Here is a 21,338-nt window from a genome sequence, read left to right on the forward strand (position 1 = left end):
CCCTGTTCTTTGAGCTAGTTCATCCTTAGAGCTTAAGGATCTCCATGTGTCCACAACCCAGAAGCCTCCCCTCCTTTCGGGCGGGTGGGGGGCTTATGGAGACCTCATTACATAGGCATGACTAATTAAATCATTGACCATTGCCAACTCATTCAACCAGCCCCTCTCCCCTCCTTGGAGGTCCTAGGTGAGAGCGAAAGTTGGGATCCTCAAATCACAGGGTTGGTTCCCCTGGCAACGAGCCCCCATCCTTCTGTGGGGTCCAAAAGTCACCTCATTAACATAACATCAAGACACCTTTATTGCTCCTTATCACTTAGGAAATTCCAGGGTTTTAGGGACTTTGTGCCAGAAACGGGAAGGAAGACCAAATATGTATTTCTTATTATAAATCACAATATCACAGCCTCCCTAACAGCAAAGCCCAGAGCCTGACACACACCTGGGCACATCAAAGTCATCGGGACCCTGTGGATAACAGAATTCGAAAGCACAAATGATTATGGGGGACGGTTTTCTTCCTTCATGTATGCTCTTCAGGATTTTTCAAGTTTTCTACCATGTCCATATGTTATTTTTATAATTAAAAAAACTAAAATAAATCAATAAATGTTGCCTTGCATTTAAAATATGGCAATCTCCAAACGTCAGTGATACAGGATATGGACTGGGAGGGTCTCCTGTTTTTCAACTGCTAGTGGGAGCTGAGGAGGAGGGAGCACAGACGCGAGGGAGAGACGGGTGTAGAATTATGTTTCCTAAAGTTGTATTTTTAGGAGCTCCGGAAAATTCCCTGGGTGAGAAGGCATCTGAAATATTTGCAAACATTCAGCAGGGGGATAAATAATATTTCCCAAGTCCTTCCCTTCTGGGTGTTCTCAACCTGGTGGCAAATGTTCGAGAAAACTCTGAGACCCACTCAGGCTAAGCCCCTCTGTTCACAGAGCCCTGATGAAGGTCACCTAACCCCCCCACCCACCATTGCCTACTGCCCCCACCCCACAGTTTCACAGATGAGGAGACAGAGGCCCAGAGAGGTGAAGTCACTTTCCCGGTCACACAGAGCACGTCAGAGTCAGAACAAGATCTGAAAAACCACGCTGTATCCCACAAAGCATTTCCGTGTAGATCCCCCAACTCTGGCACGTCACCAGAAAAAGTTGTGGGGCTTTTCCCCCATTACCTAGAGAAGAGAACGCAATGCAAGTATTCTAACTTTTTACTTTTGCTTACTAAGTTCATTGAAAGAAAAGCAAAATCTATTCTTTTCATCTCATAAAGGACAGGATGTTTTCACACACAAAGCCAAGAGGGATATAATTTCAGAATAAAGAAGAGTCCTTTAAATCAAAGAAATATCACTTTCAGAAAGCCTCCCTGGGGCTGTCCCTGTTTTTCTTGTTTTCCCAAGGACCGGAGGGGAGGCTGCTCGCAACCGTCTCCCGGCTCCCGGGGGCCAGCCATCGTGACCATCTGGGCTCTGTGCTCTTCTAAGCCTGCTCTGCTTCCCAAACCAAACCCCCAACCCTTTCCTCAACACTCCCTCCGCCTAGAAACCACCACCCTTTTGCAAGAAAACAAGAGACCCTACTTGCCAGACAGAGCCGGAAAGCCAACCTGGCGGAGGCAGAAGAAAAAGCACGTACATGTCTAGCAGGCCACACTCACCCAGAGGTACTGTAAGAACTTCAGCAAGCTGGGGCAGTAGTAATACTCCATTTCTGGTGTCCTGGGGGTAGGCTGCCAGTACCGTGCCCACTTCCAGTTTTTCTCTGGAGGAGGCGGCTCTTCCCGCTCAGCTGGTCACGCCGGAGTCAAGTTCAAGGCGGCATGAATCATTCAGAGGCCGGCTGGCAGCCAGGGGACCGGCCAGACGCCCCACTGACGGCCACGGCCACCTCTGTGGTGGGGATGTCACTGCTCAGGTCCCATGAGCCTGGCCTGGAACATCTCCGGTGGCTGGGCCGTAGGGGGCGGGTCCAGGGGCGGTTCCGCCCAGACCCAGCTGAGCTGTCTGGACCCCTTGGCTCTCCCTGCCTCTGGATGTTCTGAGTACAGAGGGTTTCTTAGCCGTGTGGCAGGAAGAGCCAGTGTGTACGTTTGTGTGTGTGTGTGTGTGTGTGTGTGCCTGCATGCACTTCTGTGTGTGAGTGCAACTGTGTGAATGTGTTTTATGAACGGGTATGTGTGTGTGCTTGTGTGAGCGTGTCTCAGTGTGCAGTTCCTCCCCCAGACCACACACCGAGAGGCAGCTCCCCCATCCAACTCCTCACATGGAAAGGAACTAAATCAGCTCAGACGATCCCATCAGTATACACAGCCCCTCCTGGCTCCGATCAAGTTCCTTCTGGCTCAGCTAAGCATCTAGCCCTGGAAGGAAGGCCTGGTTGTCCCCATTTTACAGAGGGGGGAAACTGAGACTCAGAGAACGCTAGGGACCTGGTCAAGGTTACACAGCAAGTTGGAAACTGGAAAACCTGGAACCTCGGCCTTCCAAACACAAGTTCTGGGTTTGGTCCACTCCTGTGGGCAGTGGGGGCTACCGAGGAAGGGAGAGACAGGCTCCCAGAGTCACCATGTGTCAGCTGCATGAAGCGGGCATGTGCAAGAAGCATCCATTTGCAGAGATTAAAAATGCAAATTATAGCGCATCTGAGGCCCACCTAAGGTAGCCTTTCTTGGATGTTTCCTTCAAAAGACATTAATCTTGGCAAGTAGTCCCTCCACCTCCCTGAGCCTCATTACCCCTTCTATAAAATGGGATGGATTATCCCTGCATTTCAGGGTTTTGCAAATTCAGTGAGGTATAATCATACCAAAATACCCAGTTTCATTCATACAGCACGTCCATGGGGAAGCATTATCATCCACCAGCCAGATGAGTAAACCGAGACTCCAAGAGGCAAAGGGAGTTGCCCCAGGTGAGTGGCTGCCAAGCCACAAGGCAGACCCAGGGCCTCCTGCTCAAGACCACCTCCAGCCTAGGTCAACCCCAGAGAATGGGCACACAGTCAGCATGCCACCCAGGAGCCACGCCTGAGGCAGGCCTGCTCCTTCCCCCCAAGGAGAGGGAGGGGTATGGTCCTTGGCAGAGGCCTTGGCTCAGGGCCATGTTCCCACCCTCCAGACCCCTGAGCCCATCTGCACCGCACACCAGCCCACCACCCAGGGCCAGGCTGAGCAGCTGACAGGAAGCCGCCTGAACACCACGGGGGAGAGCTGAGCTCAGCAGCCCAGGAAACCATGGGGTGAACTTCAAAGCTCTTCAAAACCAGGCCTGTGGCTTCATCCACACTTGGGGCCCCACATCCGGCAGGCAATGGGTCCCAGCAGCTCACTGCCCGCCTGACCATCAGTCGGGGGGCTGGTTCCAAATGAAGGTACAGATGAAGATACATCTAGGCCCTGCTCACTGACTGACAGGCTGATGGTAGAGTCAGAGGGTCATTCCAGCTGATGGTACTGCCAGAGGACACGGCCCCACTCGCTGGCTAGCGGTGCCGTCGCAGGGCTGACCCCCGCCGGCCGGCTGCCAGCTGGGGGGAGGGGGTGTGTATGTTGACTGACTGAATGATGGTAAAGTCTACCTGAGGGACTAACAGAACAGCAGGACAGGTGTTTCTTGCCGACTGACACACCAACTATCCACCACCCTGAGAGTGGAGGCTGCTGAGGGCCAACCATTCCTCTCTAGTCTCCCACTGGCCGGACAAGGAAGAGGCAGCAGAGAGGACTAGGGAGGAAGGGGCAGAGGGGAGGACAGAGACAGGGGGCAGGGTGTGTCCTCACAGTCCCCGAGAGGGGAGCCTCGCTGGTGTAGGAGAGCCCTGATAGAAAGGCTCAGGCAGGAAAAAGAAGGAACCCAAAGAAAGTCAGATAAGGCGAGGAGACAGATGGCCAGAGAGACAGTCAGGGACACAGAGAACAGAGCTCAGTTGGGGAGAGAGCAGGGCAGGGGGTGTGGAGGGAGGCAGAGAGACAACAGAGCCCGGGGGCTGGGGTGGGGAGAATTAAAAAAAAAAAAAAAAAGTGAAAAAAGGCTGGAACCGGCAAGTCTGAGATACAGAAAGAGCTGACCCAAGACCAGGCGGGGGTTGGCGGGCAGGCATGAAAACCGGAGTTGCCCAAACCCCCACTCGCCCAGCCCATAGATGGTCACAGTCACCAGGGCATGACTCTGGGGAGCAGAACACCCCCCTCAATCCAGGCCAGAAGTGACCTCTACTTGGTTGGGGTCAGTCTTAGTAAGGGACCCATCTCCACCTGGCAGGGGGCCACCTGCATACATGTGATAAAGTCACTCCCCCCCAACACACACCTTGAACGCCTTCCTATCCTTGGCTCTCATCTCTCCCACCCCAGGCCCCTGCCTACCTTTCACCACCTGACTCCACCCCGCCCCTCCCACCCCATGAGCCAGGCACCCACAGGGCCTTTGCTCGTGCTGATCCTCCATCAGAAGCTGCCTTCCTCCCTGCAGTGGGTTGAATGGCGGTCCCCCAAAGATACATCCATCCAGAACCTATAAATGTGACCTTATTTAGAAAAAGGTCTTTGCAGAGCTGATCGAGTTAAAGTTCTTGAGATGAGATCATCCTGGATTACTCAGGTAAAGGCCCTAATCTGGTAAATAACCCTATAAGAAACACAAGACAAGATATAGCCACATGGAAGAGACACAGAGCAGGGCCAGGTGGCCACAAGCTGGAAGCCAAAAAGCTGGAAGAGGCAAGGAGGGAGGCACCCTTAACATCTTTGAAGGCGTGGCCCTGCTGATGCCCCCAATTTCAGACTTCTGGCCTCCGGAGCTTCAAGAGAGCAAGTATCTTTTGTTTTGGAACCACCAAGGATGTGGTGGGTCCTTATGGCAGGCCTAGGAAATGAGGATACTCCCCTCCTCTTTGCCCAGTTCTCTCCTGCTGGAGTTGAGCTCTCTGGCTTCAGATTTAACCCTCCCCCTCACCCACAGTCACCAGATGCAGATGTGGGGAGCAGAGGGAGGTCCCAGAGAGCCTGCCTCTCTGGCAGAAAGGCAGGGCAGAACGTGCTGCTTCTCTGTAATTCCTCCTTCAATCCCTTGTGCCCAAGGGCCCACCCCTGGGCAGCCTGTCTCCCCGCATCCCAGAACAATGCCCCTGGCAACAGTAGGTCCTGGGGCAACTCTTATTAATGTCATTCATTCATTCAAACACAACCATGCAGCCCTCTGGAGAGACCATAGCTTAGCAGAAACCTCCCGAAAGGGACAGGAGTTGTTAAAACCGCCATCAGCATTCAGGCAGGGAGATTGACAACCAGCAGCCGCACCCCCACCCAGGCATGATTTTGTTTAGGCACTGGGGGTTTTGGGTGGGGAGGGAAGGTGGGAACCCTATGGCGTTTTATTTGAATACAGTTGCTAATGCATTAGCCTCAGAAGAACTGAGTGTAGCAATGCACATTCCCAGCTCTTTTAGAAATATGGGCCTGCCTTCCCCACGGGCCTGCACTCCTCCAGAGACGTGGCAGAACCAGAGTGTGCTGCCTGGGGACCAGATCTGCCACATTCCTCCTGCTCCCCATAGCCCAGGCACAGAACACACCCCGGCCCTTGCAGGCATCAGAATTGATGACCATCTAGGAACATAGCCCATTCATCCATCACATGCTCCCTGTGCCAGGGCCTGGACAGAGATGGTGCTGACACAGCCCCCACCTGAGATATTAGAAGGGCCGGCTCGCCCCACAAGCCTGCTGTCCATCACAGTGTGCCTCGCTTCTTGGCTTGGCCTTCAATGCCCTTAGCCATATGGCCTCCAGGTACTGCCCTAGCCAAACCCATTCCTCAAGCATGTGTGGACCCTTGGCCTCCCGGCCTGAGCTTGGACAGGGTCTTCGGCCAGGAATGCCCTTTCCATCTGCAGAAATTCGATCATCTCCCAGGCTCAACGCAAACAGCATGTTTCCAGGAAGCCCTCCAAGCAAGCATGAGTCACTGAGCCCCCTCTCCAAGTATGTTAGGATGCTCGGTGTGATGAGAGCCTATCTCCTCCACAGGGCTGTGGGCTAACTGCAGGCAGGGCCTGGCACCCAGCCCAGCGCTTAGAAGGTGCTCTGTAACCATTCCCTGAAGGGCTGAGAACTTCCACTTCTCCCGGCACTCATCCTGCTAACAAAGAAATGACACTTGCATCTGTGTGCCCAGAACTCACCAGGAGCAGACCCACTGTGTGCACAGCATCCTGTCAGCTACCAAAGGACCCATGGAAGCCATACACATGTCTCCCATCTTTCAGAAGCTGACAACCTCTGAAAGAATCAGGGCACGGACGGAGCACTCAGTTTCCTCCTCAGAAATGTCTGAGGGGGAAACTGAGACCCAGGGAGGGGATAGCAGGTCGCCGAGAGGCAGCCTGGGGTGCCAGTGAGTGAGGAGGGATGGTGAGAGAGAGAAGCACTATAGCACTGGGGGTTAAAGGGCCCTGGAGTTCACAGGAAATGGTGCAACCCGGGAGGGCTTCTTAGAGGAGGTGGCATGGAACCAAGTCTTGAAATATGACCAAATGTCCCTCTTCTCAAGAGAGCCCGTGCTCAAGTACAAGATTCAACATCTCTGGAAATACTTCTGCTTAAGTCAGAAATGCCATTTCTATATTCATAGGGCTCTCATTATGGTCTGCCTATCACCCCAGACACACACATATGCCCTACTCCTTTTGGAAGGAAAACAAAAACAGAATTCTTTTGCTCCCCAAAAGTGATTTCTTCAGAAGAGAAACATCACCCATGAAGATAAATGGGGTGGCGGGGGCTGTGCGGGCAGCAGGAGAAATGTCCCCACCTCAGCCCAGGAGCCCTGATGCTAGTGAAATAGAAAGCGGCAAGAGACCTAATGCAGGACGGAGCTGAGCAACACGTGTACCAAGATCAGTGGCACGTGTTGAAAGAAAATCTAAGTGGTCACAGGAAACTTGGCTTTTTCAGAGTGAAGACCCTGACGCAGAAGGGGTTAAAAACTGAAAATAAAAGGAAATGCTGGAGCTAGATCACCTCCATTCCGCCCTCTAGTGGTCACTTTTGAGCAGTGCACAAGGAACGCAGTGCCTTTCTTTCCTTTTTTCTAAACGGTGCCTTTTTTACAGTCAGGAGGATGGCCAGGAACTAGGGGCAGGGACGCAAGGAGTGGAACAGAGCAACTGCGGCTGGAAAACCCTCTGGAGGACACTCAGGGCATTTCGGATGCCCCCAGAGCCCGACAGCCCTGGACTGAGTCCCACCTGTGGCACCTGCACCCTATAGGAGCCAGGGCCAAGCCCCTTCATGCCACACCCCACCCCTCCTCTTCCCCAAGGGTTGTGGCAAGGATTCATCAAGTGGATAAATGTGAAACAAGCCTGCCCATCCCCGGTGTGTTTACTGAAGGCTGCTGGGTGTGGCCTGACCCCATCCTCCTGCCTTCACCAGCACCTAAATTTAAAAAAAAAAAAAGAAAGAAAGAAAAAATTTCTCCAGTGGGATAAAGCCTCTGCCTTCAGCTTGGGTCATGGTCCTGGGCTCTCTGCTCAGCGGGGAGCCTGCCTCCCCCTCTCTGTCTGCCTGCCTCTTTGCCTACCTGTGATCTCGGTCTGTCAAATAAATTAATTTAAAAAAATCTTTAAAAATGGTGAGATTTCACATCAAGATCAAGATCACTGGTTTTGCTTGAAACACTGGACAGGCTGGGACAGGCTGGAATATGCAAGAGAGCCTCCTCCTTCCTCCGAATTTGTCCCTAATTCCCCATCTGGCTTCAGCCCCTGAGACAGAGTCCAGAGGGAGAGTGCCTGTAAATCTAGATTCAGAAGTCTGGGGTGACCCGTGTGCACATGCCTGAGCCAGGTATTCAGGAACCGCCAGATCTCCGCGGCGGGTAGAGTGGCTGGGTCCTGGGAACTCTGCCGCTGTGAATGAATTCTGCACTTTCCCTCTGAGCCCTGCTCTCTGTTCAGTGTCAAGGGGCCATCCTGAGAGCACAGGGGTGCCCCCACCCCACCCTAGGAACAATATGACAGGGACAATGAGGCACAGCTGCACCCCGCCCAGCTGGGCCCTCTGCCTGGTTGCCACTCCTGTGTCTCCCTACCTGGCCAACTCCTACGCCCCCGTCAAAACCCAACTTCGGTTGTACCTTGAGCCTTTCTGGCTCCCCCACAACCTAGCCGGGGCAGACTCATCACCCTCTCCTTCCAGGGGTCAGATGATGGGGAACATGTCAGTCTCCCATACGGGGCTCTCAACTCTTCCACTCCCTCCCTCACTCCATCAGCAAATGGGGACTGAGCATCCATTTTGCAAGGACAACGTGGACCCGAACAAAGGAATCAAGAGCCCCGTTATCCTGCAATTTGTCTGAAAACAAGTATATCGTAAGTGCAGGTAGAGGACAAAATCCAACCAGTACAAAGGGACGATAAAGTGGCAGGAACGTTCACAGGTGCCAAAAAGTAGAAACAAACCAACTGATGAATGAATAACTGAAAGGCGGTCCGTCCAAACCGTGGCACGCGATTCAGCTGTAAACAGCAGTGGAGTTCAGACCCGTGTGATAGCATGGATGGACCTTGAACTCTGAGCGAAAGAAGCTAGACACAGAAGGATAAATAGCGCATGATCCCCTTTATCTGAGGTTCCTCGAACAGGTGAATTCATAAGCAGAAAACAGAAGAGTGTTTGCGCAAGGCCGGGAGAAGTGGGGGCAGGCAGGGGATGAGGGTGTGGCCCCTAATAGGGATGGCTTCCTTTTGGGAGTGAGGACAACGTCCTAAAGATGACTGTGGTGATGGTCGCACAGATCCGTGAACATACTAAAACCCACTGGATTTTATATTTTCAAAGAGCATGAATTATATTTTAACAAAGGTGTCATATAAAGAAAGTGAGGCAAGTTTAAGTACAATATTAACTAAGTATTAGTTGGGGTGATTCACAACTACGAAAAGTACTTGAGGTGACAGGAGAGTGACTGGAGTTTGGGAAACATCCTATTCAGGCGTGACATCTGCCAAGCAGAGGCTCCATGTGGGTTCAAATCCCAGCTGAACCGCCTGCTGGCTAAGTGATGCAGGTAAGTGCCTTCCTCACCTCTCCGGGCCTCAGCTTTGTCATCTGGAAGATGGGAACAAGAACAGTCCCCAGGTTGGGGCACCTGGGTGGCTCAGGTGGTTATGCATCTGCCTTCGGCTCAGGTCATGATCCCAGGTCCTGGGATCGAGCCCCACATCGGGCTCCCTGATCAGTGGGGTGCCTGCTTCTCCCTCTACCTGGACTGCCTGCTGCTCCCCCTGCTTGTGTTCTCTCTCACTCTCTCTTACAAATAAATGGGGAAAAAAAGAAGAAGAAGAAGAACAGTCCCCACCATGCAGAGTCACCATGAGAATGAATGGGGAGCACGGTGCCCGGCACACCCAAGGGGGTAGATAAATGGCAGCATTATTGAGGAGGGGGCCGAGGACTGATTGTCAAGGGAGATTGGATTCTTTTGGGGGTACTGAAAATCTTTTTTTTAAATTTTTTTAAAATTTTATTTATTTATTTGACAGAGAGAGACGACAAGTAGGCAGAGAGAGAAGCAGGGGAAGCAGGCTCCCCCCACCGAGCAGAGAGCCCAACACAAGGCTCGATCCTAAGACCCTGAGATCATGACCCGAGCCGAAGGCAGAGAGGCCTAACCCACTGAGCCACCCAGGCACACAGGGCTACTAAAAATCTCTTCAAATTGACTGATGGATGCACAGCTTTGGGAGTATACCAAAAGTCACTGAATTGTACACTTAAAAAAATGACAGGGTACAAAACGGAACGCACTCTGACCCTCTGATCCAGCCATTACCCTCCTTGGTATTCACCCAAAGGGGCCAAGAAGCTAGGTCCACACTAAAAACCTGCCCACGGATGTTTACCCCGGCTTTATTCATGACCGTCAAAACGTGGAAGCAACCCAGATGTCCCTCAGCAGGGGAGTGGGAAAATAATCCGTGTCAGAGTAGACAATGGGTTATTATTCAGGGCTAAAAAGAAAGGACCCCCGAGCCACGCAAAGATGGGGATAAACCTCTAGTGCATACTGCTAAGGGAAAGGAATAAAATCTTTAAAAACAAAACAAAACAAAACAAAACCAGGGTCCTGGAGCACCTGGATGGCTCAGTTAAAGTGTCCAAATCTTGATTTTGGCTCAGGTCACAATCTCAGGGTCATGAGATCAAGCCCTACATCAGGCTCTGCGCTGGGCGTGGAGCCTGCTTAAGATTCTCTCTCTCCCTCTCCCCTTGCCCCTCCCCTCTAAGAACCCCACCTTCGCATGAACATGCTCTCTAAATTAAAAAATGAATTAAAAAATAATAATGAATAATTTTTTAAAAATGTGGGTGCTACTTCATTCACTCATTCCAGACATGTATGTTGTGTGCCTACTATGCACTGGGCACTGCACGCAGAGTTCCCTGCCTCCCAGAGCCTTCACTCTGATTTGGGGGGCAGACACTGTGCAATGAGAAGGTACTGCATGTGACAAGGGGTACGGTGGGAGAGAACAGTGGGGGCCACGTGTCTTTCTATAGACATGGCACCAGGGAAAGCTCTACTGAGGGGTGTCATTTGAGCTGAGAGATGACCTGAGAAGAGGGAGTGAAGAGGGAATCTGAAGGAAAGCCAACAGCAAGTGCCAAGGCCCTGGAGCAGAAACACACGTGACGTGCATCTTAAGGGAACACTCTGAAGGCCAGTGTGGCTTGAGTGGAGTGAGTACAGGACACGTACTGGGAGAGAGGGTCAGGCAGACACACAGTCTTGTAAGCTGTCATATGGACACTGGATTGGATCCTGAGTGCAGATGGGATTTTTATCCTCCAAAAAAAGGTGTGAATCTGACTTCTCTCTAGGGCACTGTAGGTGCTCAGCAAACATTTCCAGAATGAATTATAAAGCCTGCCTAGGAACCACTAACTCCTGCTTGGCAACAGACAGCTTCCCAATGTCTGTCTGTCTTGCTCACAATAGCCTGTGTGGGACACAGAGCTGGCTTCTCTCACCCATTTCAGAGATGAGGAAATTGAGCCTCAAGGAGCTGTCCAAAGCCACAGAGTGCCACAGAAAGAGATGAGATTAGAATCCAGGTCTAGTGGGGTTTATTCCTATTTTGGTGCAAGTGTGTCCATGTACAGGTATGTAAACACAACTCTGTGCACCCTGGAAGATGCAAACAGGTGTGGACCCCAGCAACTTTGCATGGCCCTCTGGTGATCTCAAAGGGTTGTGGCAAGTGGAACAAGCAATCGTGACTATTAGCAGGAGAAAGTCTGTTATTTATATTCTAAAACACAATGAGTCAAATCCAGATTAGCCCGCTAGGGATTAGCATCATTCCCACACAAGGGATTAGCATCATTCTCACACAAGGGTGTTTCCACAGACTTTCTCAAGGAGGAGAAACAAAAGGACTAGAAAGATCCTTGTCACCCGGCTGGGTCTCCATCTCCTCACCCCTGAGATAAACCACAGTAGGTTAACACACAGAAAAGGGTAATTCGCTCCAGGACCAGGATCCCACCTGGAGGCTGCCGAGCGCCCAAAATCCCACACAGTTCCACCAGGGGGCGCGCGCACCAGGCGGCCCATCTGGCTCAGGTAGGGAGGTTTTGCAAGGGGAACAGGGGTCCCTGTGTTCATCAGCCTCCTGTGGACACCTGGCTGGGAGCCCTCCAATGTCTTGGCCCCCAGGTGCCCCAGCGGTACAAGTGAAACAAAATCCAGCCCCTCCTTCCAAACAGAGAGCCTGCCCCCAAAAGCCCTAACCCTCTCCTCAGCTCCAAGGGATAAGTCCACTGGCCAGGGATCAATCCAGGTGTTGCAATTTCCTTGCTGTGTGTCCCTGGGTCAGTCACGTCCCCTTTCTGTGGCTCAGGCTCAGCATCTCTGAAATGAGTATGTTCCTGTTACCTCAGGATACAGTGAGGTCACTTTGGCAAAAGGGCCAGGAAATGGCACTCAGCAAGCCTCAAAAGGGTTCAAACCTGTGTCCTTCTCTACAATATGGGGACAACAAATACCCATCTCTTGGGGTCTGTGAGGATTAAATGGGACAACAGAATAATGTTCATACAGTGAATAATCTAAGCACAGTGTCAAACAGATACTCAATATATACTATATAGTCAAAGTAATAGCAGCAGAGTAAGAACTTAAAAAAGTGACGCTACTGTTCACAGTGCCTTATGCACATTAATTCATCTAATCTCACTACATTTCTTTTTCTTTTCTCTCTCTCTCACTTTTTTTTTTTTTTTTTTTGAGTGAGTGTGTGTGAGAGCAGAGGGAGGGAGAGAGAGAATCCCAAGCAGGCTCCACTCTGAGCACCGAGCCCCATGCAAGGCTCGATCTCATGACCCTGAGATCATGATCCAAGCCAAAATCAAGAGTCAGACACCCAACCAACTGAGCCATCCAGCTGCCCATAACCTCATTGCATTTCTAATAAGTAGGTTCCCTTATTACCCCTATTTTACAGATGGGGAAACTGAGGAAGAGATGTTAACCCGCTTAAGGTCACATAGCTGCTAAGTAGCAGAGTCGGGATTCAAACCCAGGCCAGCTGGTTTAAGAGATGTCCTTTCTTCTGTATGCATATTACACGTTGATTTTACAAATTATCTTCCAGGCAATGAAAGACAAAGCAGATAAATTGGTCTTCATCAAAATTAAAAAATGTTTGTGCATCAAAGAACACTATCAAGAAAGTGAAAAAACAACCCACAGACAGGAGAAAATGTTTGTAAACCATATAGCTGATAAGGGATTAGTATCCAGAATACATAAAGAACTCCAACAGAAAATTCAACAGCAACCAAAAAGAACAACCCAATTCCAAAATGGGCAAAGGACTCAAATAGACATTTCTCCAGAGAAGACACAGCACATGAAAAGATGCTCACCATCCTTAGCCATTATAGAAATGCAAATCAAAACCACAATGAGATATCACTCCATATCCATTAGAATAGCTTCTATCAAAAACCAAAACCAAAACCACAAAATGGAAAACAGCCAGTGTTGGTGAGGGCGGGGAGAAATTAGAACACTCATGCATTGCTGGTGAGAACATAAAATGGTGCAGTCGCTGTGGAAAATAGTTTAATACTTCCTCAGAGACTGAAGGAGCTGCCTTATGATCCAGCAGTTCTCCTCCTGGGCATACGCACCCACAAGGACTGAAAGCTGGGACGCCGACGGATACTTGCACACCCGTGCTCACAGCACCATTAGTCACAACAGCCAAGAGGTAGAAACAACCTAAGGGCCTACCAACAGACAGATGGATAAACAAAATGGGAACTAGAGATACAATGGAATATTATTCTCCCTTGAACAGGGAGGAGATTTGGACCCCTGCTACAACAGGGATGAACCTTGAAGACATTACGCTAAGTGAAATAAACCAGACACAAAATAGCAAACCTTTAATGGCTCCGTTTATCTGAGGTACGTAGAACAGGCAAATTCACAGGGGCAGGAAGTAGAACAGAGGGTGGCAGGGGCTGGGGAAAGCGGCTAGAGGGTTAGTGTTCACTGGGGACAGAGTTTCTGCTTGAGAGGAAGAAAAAGTTCTGGAAACGGAGAGTGGTTAGGGCTACACAACACCGTGAATATATTTAATGAAACTGAATAAACCTGATCTCCCTGCTTCCCACTCACCCTCTCCAACCCCTTCAAAATGTCCACTAGGGGGAGCTCCAAGCCTCACCTTCAGTGGTATGTTAATAAGTTTGCTCTCTGGGCTCTTCTGGACCTCTGGCAGACCTATTACCAAGTTCCTTGTTCTGACTCTGACTGGGTCTTCTCATCCCCACCCTGGCCAGCCTTCTCCTGCCTCATCTCCACTGCTCTCCAGGTAAACCCTCCTCAAAGCTCCCAGAAAACCCCCAATTCTCCTATGCCTCTTTATGAATACACATGCTATTCCCCCAACCTGACGGCCTTCTTGGCTAATTCTTTCTTCGATCGCTGGCTCTGACATTCTTTTGAACTCCTCCAGACGGTATGATACTTCCCTTCTCTGTGCTTACCAAAGCAGCCTGTGCTAATCCCAAAGCAACCCCTTTACAATGGCCATCAAGACAGTGTGACCTGAACTCTGCCAACTCTCTTACTCCTCACAGTCTACTCTATCACCAATGCCACCATCATTGTTGTCACTGTAATCATCATCACCACGAGTAGTACTACAAAATACAAGCCCCAGGACCTTTGCACTTGCTTTTCCCTCTGCCTGATGCTCTCCCTCTGATTCTTCCACATGGCCAGGTGCTCCCCTTTCAAGTCTCAGCTCAAATGTCACCTCCTCATAGAATCCCTTCTAACCCCTATTAGCAATGAAATAGCTTCCAACACCCTCTTCCTCAGCCACTCTTGATTCCCAACACCCTATTTTACTTTCTTCACAGCACTTGGTACCATCTGAAAATCCTTCTCTTTTGAGACTGGCTCCTCATTTAATGTCCATCTTCTCACACTGAAGTAGGAGCTCCAGGAGGGCAGGAACCTCTTATGTCTTGTTCACTGCTCTACCTGAAGAACTAAGAACAGTGTGTGGCACACAGTAGGTGCTCAGTAAATATCTGTTGAATGAATGAGTGGGTGAATAAATAAATGACTAGTATTTATCATCCTGGACTATATAATATCTTGTTTATAGTCTATGAATGGGAGCAATTTGAGAACAGAAATTAACTTATTCATCTTTATATCCTTAGAGCTTTGTATATATAAATAACTGGGCGATGGATGGGAGGATGGATGGGAGGATGGATGGATGGATGGATGGGAGGATGGATGGATGGATGGATGGGAGGATGGATGGATGGAAGGATGGATGGATGGATGGATGGATGGATGGATGGGAGGATGGATGGATGGATGGATGGATGGGAGGATGGATGGATGGTGGATGGATGGATGGATGGATGGGAGGATGGATGGACAGCTGATAAATGGGTGGGTGGTAGTTGGGTAAACATATGAACACAAAATACCCCCAGTACAAGATCTCAGGCACAATCAAGCATTTGCATTTAAGACCTAGGAATCAGAAACCTTCTGGTCTGGTTGGTTTTAATCCAGAAAAGGAACTTTAATCAGTTGAGACATAAATTACTCAACCCAGCAGTGATAGACAAGAAACAATTAACAAATGGAATTAGCCACAAGTCAGGATTCCTGAGCCTCCTAAGAGCACAGGGTGTCAACAAGTTTCTCACCATTCAGGTTCCACGCTCACAATCCTAAAGCTGGCGTGTTATCCTTCTTCCGCCTCGCCCAGGAAGAAAGGTCACTCTGGCCTCTGAGCCAGTTACCACCCAGCCTGTCTCTTCCACATTAGCCTTTCTTCCTGTCTCTGAGCCCTACTTTCCAGCAGAATGGAGGCCTTGGAGGGCAAAATTGTTCCATCCCAGAGGCCCAGTGCCCAGCACCCATCTCACATCACATCATACAGACACTAGATAGATTTACTCTCTTATCTCGAATCCTGGTTTGGAGGCCAAGTCTTCCTTGACAAGGACTTGACAGTCCCCATTTTCTTTTTCAGACTGTGTACTAAAGAATGCTATTTGTTGAAAGACCAACAGCCATATCCAACTTAGCCACCTTCTGTGATGGAGGCCAGAAGTCTTGAGCATTGACTGTCCCGGACTCTCTTGTGGCTAACAGTGGCCATGTGACCATGTAAGTGAAAGTCTTCTGGAGGGTGCTCTGGGGAAAGCTCTTGCTTCCTTGCAGACTCAGCTAGCATGGCCCTTCTGACTCCCCACTTCTTCCTGCCAGAGAGTGGAATTAATTCCTGGAAAAGTGGCAGCCCTTTTGGGACCATGAGGCACAAAGCATGAGGGAAAGCCCAAGGGACTCTCAGAGATGCTGAGCCAAGCCAACAGCTACCCACCTCATTACATCTTGCTGTGTGTGATAAATTAGCCCTTTTAATTAAGCCAGTGAGCCACATTCCTGAAACATTCAATTCAAATGACATCAACACAGGTCCAGCATCAAACTGGGGAATGCCAAGCAACACATTATAGGGAGAAAAGTCCATATCGTGGACAAATAAAAAACCATCAAATCTTTATTCACAGCTAGTTTTTAGCATAATCTCTGATGAGTTATTTCTAACAGTTCATATAGACTCTTCCATTTCTTTTCCCCTTCCCACTTGAATACCTAGGCAACCAAATGAAATGCAAAGAGAGTATCTAACCAAGACCAACAATATATCCACTAGGAGTCATTTCACAAATTCCCTCTTATTCAAGTTGACTGCATTCACAAGACTTGCATTAGAATCCCAACTGGTCTTCCCCTCCATCCTCCAGTCACTATAATGAAGTTACTGGGTTCAAGTGCTTTTCAAACCTTCAGAACTACTCCAGGCAGATCCTTGAACAAAGATGGCGCACGAGGGCTGAACTGCCAGGAGGTGGCGCCATCTTTCAAAAACCAGCATCTGGTTTCCTCAGTGGGAGATGTAGGAAGAGTCTGAATTTGGCATTGAAACACACACGGGGGTGTCCCGGAAGATGCATCAAGGTCTATAAGACTCCAGCTGGTCTCCTGGACTCTAGATCACATTCACTGCGTAAAACAGTTTCACAACCTTGAACCTTTGCCCAAGCTGTTCCCTCCATGGGGGCAAACCATCCCTTCCCAGACCACACCCATCTAGCAAACACCTGTTCATCCTTCAAGACTTCAAACAAGAGTGCCTGCTCTCTGAGAGGCTTTGAACCTTGAACAAATTAAATGAAAGAATGCTGAGAAAGCACCTGATACAGGGCCTAGCACTAATAAGCGCTCAATGAACAGGAGTTCTTAGAAACCATTGCAATTGTTTATCTGCCTTCTTATGTATCCGTGTCTTGTTTGTAACTAGTGCAATTTATTGCTGGTGCAATGCCCAGCACAGCATGAAGAACATACAGATAAAAATCTGCCAAAAAAAAGACTGAGCCCCTCCCCAACACTCCACTCCAGCCAAACTGGTCTATTTGATGTTCCCCAAACATGCCTCTTACATCACCCCACCCCCATACCTTTGCATATGCTATTCCTCCTTCCTGAATGCCCTTCCTCTCCTCCCCCTCTACCTAACTAGACCCTCCTAGACCATCTTCAGGTAACCCTGGACTGTAACCCCAGGGGGACTGGGAGAACCTCCAGTACCCCTCATTCAGGGCCTAGCACATAGTGGGCCCCTGAGAGAATGAACCCATCACTAAATGAGCCAGCAAATGCTGGCCAAGGGTTAGGAGATTTGGGAGAACATTCTCGAGGTTAGCAGAGGTCTGCCACCTGCCCCATGACAGGGAACCCCCACAGCTGGTAATCTGGACCTTTAGTCATGGGAGGGGCCTTTGGGGCAAACTGTGACCCAAGGCCATGGTCCACAACTGAGTCACTGTGTTTTATGATCCCTGCATGAGTGCTGACCAAAGGCTCATTTTCTGGGGGAAAGGAAGGTGCACCCATCCATGGATGGGTGAGGGATGAGGCCTGGCACAGGGCTCAGATTTGCCACAAGGACTCAAAGTCCTATTAAGTGTAGCCCGGAAAGCAATAGGGAAGGGGGGGAGCAGCAAGCACCAGCCAGGTAGTTGGAAAGGTGATCTGCAGTCCCAGCTCTGTCCCAGTGCCATTGGGCTCTCCCTGAACAAGACACCTCCCCCTGCCAGGCCTCAGCTTCTTCAACAGCAGAAAAATTCCTAAGATTGGAGGTGCTTCCCTGTTCCAACTAGCAGCAATTCCAGAGAATGTAGAAGAAAAAGAAACTGAGAGCAAATAAACAACAATATGATAGTAGCAGCTAACGTTTATCAGGCAGTCACCTGGCACTGTGCTAAGTGCACTACAAACATCATCTTGGCATGGCTCCAACCTGGGAGAGGTACTTCATGGCTCTGAGCCTCAGTTTTCCCATCTGTAAAATGGGGATAATGCTAGTTTCCATATCAAGCATCGTAAGCTGTTAGGCATTATTATTACTATGATTCCTATGATTTTATGGAGGAGGAAAAGAGAGGCCCTGAGTGGTAAACTCACTTGTTCGCTGCCTCTATTAAATGCTGTGGCCATACTGGTCTGATCTCGTACTCAGGGTCTGACCAGCCTGTGGGTCAGCCGGGTGTGGGCATGGCTATGCATATCAGCAGAGCATCAGCCCTGGCAAGTCCCAGGCACCCTTCAGAGGGCGACCACGGCAGAAGAGCTGGCGGCCAACCCTGGGCTGAACAAATACCATATTCTCACCCCCCAGGGCCAGGGTTGTCTTTTCCTCATGAGTTGATGCGCCAAGTGCTACAGGCCCAGAGAGGGGCTGGCAGGGGCTGTCAGCAGACCAAAGACACAGTTTTGTGGCAGAAAGGGCCCAGGTCCCAGGATGGAAGCAGAAAATGCCTGGTTTCCATCCCAGCTCCCCCACATGCTGCGTGGCCTTGGGCAAGTGGCTTAACTTCTTTGAGCCTCAGCTTCCTCCTCTACGACATGGGATTCATACTTCCTCACATGAGGACTGGAGCAGGGATGGACAAGTCCTGAGACACAATCTCAAAAAATGGAGATGAACCTGAACCTAAATGGAAACCAGCAGCACAAAGTCATTAATCGAGAGCAATGGGAGCAGCAGACCCCATTTATGGGGGAACTCCCCCACCAAGCACGTCAGGAAGTACAAAACACGGGTCTGACCGCCTTCCAGAGGCATAGAGGCGGCCAGCAGGGCTGAGGGCTCAGGACCCAGGTCCTCACCTGACAGTCACCTTAAGTCAGGCCTTAACTCTGGGCCTCGGTTTCCCCTCTTACAATGAGAGAGCTGAAGCAAAGGGAGAGTAGAGGAGGCAGGGGAGGTAGAATGGAAAAGCTATCACTGCAGCCCCAGCATTTGCTGAGGATTCCCTCTTCGGAGTGCTGAGTGAGTTCAGAGAAATGCCCTTGAGGCCAGAAAGGACCATCCTCACTTTACAGAAGAAAAAACTGAGGTTCACTGAGGTCCATCAGATCACTCATCCCAGGTCACACAGTGGCAGAGCCAGAGTTGGAAGCCACTTAGCCTCCAGAGCCCAAGGCTGAGGGCCCCTGGAGTGAGGCTTTTGGTGCCCCGTTAAAGTGAGTCGGACGCTACCACCCCCTGGTGGCCACTCCTTGGAATTGCAGGTGTAAGTCCTCAAGGTAGGGAAAGGAGGTCTGAGGCCCTCACCCTTCCCACCTACATAGGAGAAGATAAACAAGCAGGAAGCAACAGGGCAGGGCCCTCAGGAAGCTGCAAGGACAGAGCCAAGGCAAGCCACCTGGGGACTCCAAGGACAAAGGCTCCTCAATTACAGAGAGTGGAAGAGGGAGTTGGGCCACCAGGGAGGATGCCAGCAAGCAGAGACTATAAAAAGACAGGCCTTAAATGCTTTTCTCTCGGGCGCCTGGGTGGCTCAGTGGGTTAAGCCGCTGCTTTCGGCTCAGGTCATGATCTCAGGGTCCTGGGATCGAGTCCTGCATCGGGCTCTCTGCTCAGCAGGGAGCCTGCTTCCCTCTCTCTCTCTGCCTGCCTCTCTGTCTACTTGTGATCTCTCTCTGTCAAATAAATAAATAAAATCTTTAAAAAAAAAAATGCTTTTCTCTCCATAACCTCTGTCTTCGCATACACACACAAAAGTTCAAGTACAATCAGATAAGCTTGAGTCGGTGCCGCCTGGGAGGCAATGAGAAAAGAGTCAGGAAGAAATCAGTGGAAAAGAAGCAAAGAAAACCAAGCAGGTTTCAAATGTGAGCACGTCTGTGGCTGGGATCTCAACACCCAAGGAGGCTTTCCGGGGCTGCTCAGTGGATGGCTAGCCGAGGTCTGCGTTTCTGCTCTGGCTCTGTGGCCCCAGCCCTGCCATCTCCCCGCCGATGCTGGCATAGACGTTTGCCCATCAAGACGTTTGCCCCTACCAAGGGCATCGTCTTCAAGCCATATTGCAAAGGAGCAAACGGGGGTTTGAGAAAGTGGAGTTTCTTGCCCATGACCAAAAAACCAGAGGATTTAGGATTCTGATGCTACAGGATCCCTTGTCTCCCAATCCAAGACCAGGCACAAATACCCTTGAAATGCATGGAGCTTGTGATCCAAATGACCTCATGAGTAGGACTGGGGTTACCTCCTTAAAGAAATTCCTATCTGAGATGATGCCCCACATGGGGCCTGGGACAAGAATAATAAGAAGAAGAAGAAAAAGAAGAGTAACAACAATGGTAATGGTAACTCTCGTGAAAGTGTTTCCTATGCACCAAGGATCATGCTGAACTCTTGCCGCCTTATCTCCTCTGAGCCCCACAACAACCCCGTGAAGTAGATGCTATTATTATCCCCATTTCACGATGAAGAGACTGAGGCCCAACACCTGTCTGCACACAGAGCTAGGGTCTGAGCCCTGGAGATCTGGCTCCAGGACCAGCTTAGTTAAATTAACTCACTGGTGCAAAAGAAACAGAAATCAGGATCCTGTTTTCTAGATAATGAAACCAAAGTACAAAGAAGTAAGCTGCTAAAAGAAACTGAGAGAAGCAGTGCTAGGACTCAAACCCAGAACTTTCAGACCCCAGGGCATGTTCTTTTCTGCTCCATGCCAGGCACCTGGGGTTACCTCTCTGCATTGGACCGGAAACCCAAGAGGAATGAAGGCAGAGCCACCAACACCCTCCCCATCAAGAATCACCGCGCAGCCAGTCTGGCAACACCGGATTCCTGGACAGGCACCTGTGCTCCCTTGGCCTCCTCGAGCCCCTGGGCCAGCCTGGACTGTCCACACAACCGCATTCCCAGCAGAGTCTGATGCCTAACAACCCCACGCGAGTCCCAGTCTGTCCGCGCCTGCACCACTCACCACAAAGGGCCCACTCCTCTTGTCCTTGCATAAACTGTGGCTTCTCCGGGGGCCCAAGGTTGTGGGAGACCCCAGCCAGAGTGGCTGCTCCCTGTCTGGCAGGGCATCCTCCTTCTCCAGGTTCTGTGGCAGCACCTGAGGCACAGAACACAAGCAGAGGACTTTACTGGTGCTTTTCCATGGACAGGAAGAATAGGTCACAGCCAGAGAGTCCATTCTGTGCCTACAAGGGCAAATAGAAAACAAAAGGGCCAGAAACCCCATCCCACGGTGGTCCACCTTATTGATGGGAGGTAGTATGTGGGGTCGAGGTTCAGGCCAGCCTCAGCCACTTAATCACTGTGTGTGGCCTCATGTTAGTGTCTTAACCTCGCTGAGCCTTGACCATGTGGGGAAAGGCCCCTGATAACAGTGTTCAGCTTCTAGGC

General features: G+C 50.4%; 1 protein-coding gene across 6 annotated transcripts in view; it reads right to left on the reverse strand.

Annotated features, from left to right (window-relative positions):
- Positions 1–21,338, reverse strand: part of KIAA1671 (KIAA1671 ortholog) — a 186,211-nt gene that overhangs the window by 93,794 nt on the left and 71,079 nt on the right. For 5 of the 6 annotated variants that reach the window (XM_047697019.1, XM_047697021.1, XM_047697022.1 and 2 more), the window contains one exon: positions 20,911–21,045. In XM_047697019.1, the coding sequence (XP_047552975.1) occupies positions 20,911–21,045 (135 nt within the window). Of the gene's footprint in view, positions 1–1,668; positions 2,044–20,910; positions 21,046–21,338 lie in introns of those variants that run through there. The other variant, XM_047697024.1, reaches the window with a different exon arrangement.

This window comes from Lutra lutra, chromosome 12 (genome assembly GCF_902655055.1).
Source record: "Lutra lutra chromosome 12, mLutLut1.2, whole genome shotgun sequence".
Lineage (NCBI taxonomy): Eukaryota > Metazoa > Chordata > Mammalia > Carnivora > Mustelidae > Lutra > Lutra lutra.